The 3,882-nt window shown below is 47.9% G+C and overlaps 2 protein-coding genes across 2 annotated transcripts in view; both read left to right on the top strand.

Moving 5' to 3' along the window:
- Positions 1-94, top strand: part of LOC104988984 (CREB-binding protein-like) — a 792-nt gene extending 698 nt beyond the window's left edge. Inside the window, exon 2 of the mRNA XM_010840488.1 lies at positions 31-94. Within this exon, the coding sequence (XP_010838790.1) occupies positions 31-94 (64 nt within the window). The remainder of the gene's footprint in view (positions 1-30) is intronic.
- Positions 95-1,256: 1,162 nt separating this feature from the next.
- The window catches only part of TRAP1 (TNF receptor-associated protein 1), a 55,205-nt gene continuing 52,579 nt past the window's right edge, over positions 1,257-3,882 (top strand). Inside the window, exon 1 of the mRNA XM_010840487.1 lies at positions 1,257-1,499. Coding sequence (XP_010838789.1) covers positions 1,257-1,499 — 243 coding nt within the window. The remainder of the gene's footprint in view (positions 1,500-3,882) is intronic.

Below are 3,882 nucleotides of genomic sequence, written 5' to 3'. Positions count from 1 at the left end.
GAACACCCCTAACCGGAGTGCGTTGTCCAGTGAGCTGTCCCTGGTCGGCGACACCACCGGAGACACCCTAGAAAAGTTTGTGGAGGGTTTGTAGCATTGTGAGAGCATCACTTTTTTTTTTCCCCTTTCATGTTCTTGGACCTTTTGTACTGAAATCCAGGCATCTGGGCTCTTTTTATTCCTAGATGGAACTGCTACTTCCAAGCCATGGAAGGGTAGATTGCTGTTTAAAGAAACAATACAAAGAATATATTTTTTTGTTAAAAACCAGTTGATTTAAATATCTGGTCTCTCTCTCTCTTCTCTCTCTTTTTGTTTTTGTTTTTTCGTTTTTGTTTTTTGTTTTGGGGGGAGGGGGGTTTTGTTTGGATTCTTTTGTCGTCATTGCTGGTGACTCATGCCTTTTTTTAACGGGAAAAACAAGTTCATTATATTCATATTTTTTATTTGTATTTTCAAGACTTTAAACATTTATGTTTAAAAGTGAGAAGAAAAAAAATAATATTCAGAAACTGATTCCTGAAATAATGCAAGCTTATAATGTATCCCGGTAACTTTCAGACGTTGCGGGAAGATTTTTTCTATAGTGAACTCTGTGGGCGTCTCCAAGTATTACCCTGGACACTAGGGATTGGCTCCTGCGTGCACACACGTACACACCCACACACACGTCTATCTATACATACTGGCTTAAGCCAAACTCTTGTCTTGCAGATGTAGAAATTGTTGCTTTGTTTCTCTGATAAAACTGGTTTTAGACAAAAAATAGGGATGATCACTCTCTTAGACCATGCTAATGTTAATAGAGAAGGAGCATTCTTTTCTTTCTTCTATGTGAAACTTGAAATGAGGAAAAGCAATTCTCGTGTAAATCATGCAAGCGCTATAATTACTATAAATAAGAAAATTCAAGAAGATCCAATCACTGTATAGAATGGTAAAGCACCAACTCATTTCTTATATCATATTGTTAAATAAACTGTGTGCAACAGACAAAAAGAAGGGTGGTCCTTGAATTCATGTACATGGTATTAACACTTCGTGTTCGGGGTCTTTTGTTATGAAAATGCTGTTTTCAACATTGTATTTGGACTATGCATGTGTTTTTTTTCCCCCCATTGTATATAAAGTACCGCTTAAAATTGATATAAATTACTGAAGTTTTTAACATGTATTCTGTTCTTTAAGATTCCTGTAAGAATGTTTAAGGTTTTTATTTATTTATATATATTTTTGGAGTCTGTTCTTTGTAAGACATGGTTCTGTTTGCTCACGGAGGAGAGGCGGGGGCTGTGGTCCTGCCGGCTGTTGGGGGAGCAGCTGGGCTCGGCTGGGGCCCCGCAGGTCCTGCTTGGCTGCCAACAGAAGAGCCCCAGCCAGAGCTGGGGGCACCAGTGGGCCTGAAGCAGCACTTTGTCTCCCGTCCACTCCCCGTCCTAGCCACCCCCCCCCCACCACCCCCCAGTTCCTACCTGCCAGTCCCTGAGCTCCTGCAGAGGGTGTCCTGGGGGCTGGAGGGAGTCTGCGGCCCGCCCCTCACCCTGGCTTAGCAAGGGAGGATGCCATCACGGCCCCCTGGGCTGGGCTGGGCAGACGGGGCGCCGGCCCACCCTTGCCCACATGAGGGGCTGCTCTGGGGGCCGCTGGGGGCACGGCGCAGAGCACTGAATGCCAGCCCCACCGTGATGAGAAGAGGCCTCCAGCTTCGAGCGGCGCTTGCACTTGGCCACCACCCGGTCCTTCCCCTATCTCTGCTCCGGTTCCAGGGGTCCTTACTGAGGGGGTGACACGCAAGGTCCTGAGCACTGTAGAAATGACATCTCAGAAGAGGACCACCAGCAGGAGAGCTGAAGTGCCTTCTCTGGTCTGCGTAGTCCCGCCCTGCCTCCCATTCCCTCAGCCCCCAACCATGGGGGTCTAGGTCTAGGGTCGTGATGTTCAACTTGGAAATCATGGCCCAAATAGCTCTCCTTTTGGCCCTGAACTCATAGAAATATTTCCAAAATAATGTGAGTTGAGAGTGTAAATTTGAGGAAACTCTCTTAAGAACTGAGTTGTGACACCGCTTTGAATCTTGTTCTAATATTGTACATCTAGTCAGGTAAGTCTTCAGACTACCATCTTCTCCACCATCCAGCCCCACCCATCGCCAGAGAGAAACAAGGCCAGACCCAAGGCCACATGCCATCCCTGCTCCAGCCCCTCTCCCTGGTTCTACAGCCTTCTACAGCGATGAGAGCACCCTGGGCTGTCTGTGTTCACACAAGAAGTGTGGGCCTTTTGGGCCCTGGAGAAGCAGCTTCAGGCCCACACTCCAGATGCACAGCCCTTTAATCTGGCCAGTGGGGAGTCTCTTTTAGGTCATCCTGGAGTCCAAAGTTCTGTACTGACCTCATCCTCTTGGAAGTCCCATGCAATCTTGTTGCCAAAGGATGCGGCCAAGGGTGTGGTCCGGATGCTAACCCGGCACTTGGCACAAGGAAGTTTCTGTGTGAGCCGGAAAGCCCTGACACGGTATCTCACGTGCTGTCTACTTAAAAGAAGATAAAAGCCCTATATTTGTAATCAAAAAGAGGAAACTTGAAATGTGCTGGTGTTTATAATAAAAGCTGGTAAAACTGCTTGGATTCAAAGATGGTTCCAGTTGGCTAATGACCCTGAGAATTAGCTTAGCAGCCAAGTCATAAGATATAGGGGTTCAGTTGATTTTGTCTAGTCATGTGTTTATGTTTTTGAGAATTTAGCTTGTTAAAAAGAGGAGTTGGCTGCAATATCTGGGTAACAAAAGGTGAAAAGCCTTCTAATATCTCAGTCTGAACACATGTAACTTTCTTTTGATTGCTGTTAAGTGGAACCAAAAATTTTATTTGAGCCAAAATATGCTTTTAGAACTACGTGAGAAAATAAGCTACTTTCGGCAATTACCTGGTCAGTGGTTAGGGCTCCCCATGTCCGCTGCAGGGGGCATACATTTGATCCCTGGTTAGAGCTAAGAAACTGCAAGCTGTGCAGCATGGCCAAAGAAAGCTACCCTGAAGAAGCAAAACCGAGTATGGGGGGCAGCCAGGAAGCCCTTGACCCAAGGCCAGTGTTGGGAAGTAGACGCTGTGTGTATATGCAGGAGCGGGTGGGGCTGGGGTCAGCATCCGCCTGGGATCACGAAGCCACACTGTGTTACTCAAAGTCAAGAGCATGGGAACCGTCGGTCGATAGATACTAACCTGAGTAGCACCCAGGCTGACACAGACAAGGCTGAGAAACTGACAAGGAGCTGGTGGTGCAAGTGGTGCCTTCAAGGAGCTCTTGCCTCTATATAGAGGATGGACTTGGATCCAGTGACTATATCATGACTGAAATTACTTCACTAAACTGAAGGATTCAAAGGGCACTGACAGAACACCCCGAGGAAGCGGTTCAGGTGTCGGGATCAGGAAGAGACCTCGGGGTGGGAGTTCCCTTGGCCATGAGCAAGCCCCTCTGCCTTCCCAGCCTTGTGAAAAGTAGCAACACTAGGTAACAAGTGCTGTTCAGATGTGTGTCCACCCCTCTGTAAGGTGGGAGAACAGAGGCAGCATCTGGCCTGAATTCATGAGCACCCAGGGCGGACGTGGGCCCCAGTCAGACTCGCGCCTTGTGCTGGAAAGGAGCTTTTCCTCCAGCCTTGAGAATAGTCCTATGACCATCCCCTCCCCCACCTCCGCCCCGCACGGCTTCTATTCCACAGGTTCGCTGTGAGCTCTGGGGTACCCTGGCGAGACGGGCACTGTGGTACAGCATAGCCTCTTGAGCATCACTGACAGTGGTAGGTGGTCACAGGTCCTCACAAAGGACCATGTGGCTACTTTGGCACCAGAGAAGAAAGGATGACAGTGTCAGTCAATG

This window comes from Bison bison, unplaced genomic scaffold, assembly GCF_000754665.1.
Source record: "Bison bison bison isolate TAMUID 2011002044 unplaced genomic scaffold, Bison_UMD1.0 scf7180017864144, whole genome shotgun sequence".
Lineage (NCBI taxonomy): Eukaryota > Metazoa > Chordata > Mammalia > Artiodactyla > Bovidae > Bison > Bison bison.
This window is presented reverse-complemented; position numbering and strand designations above follow the sequence as displayed.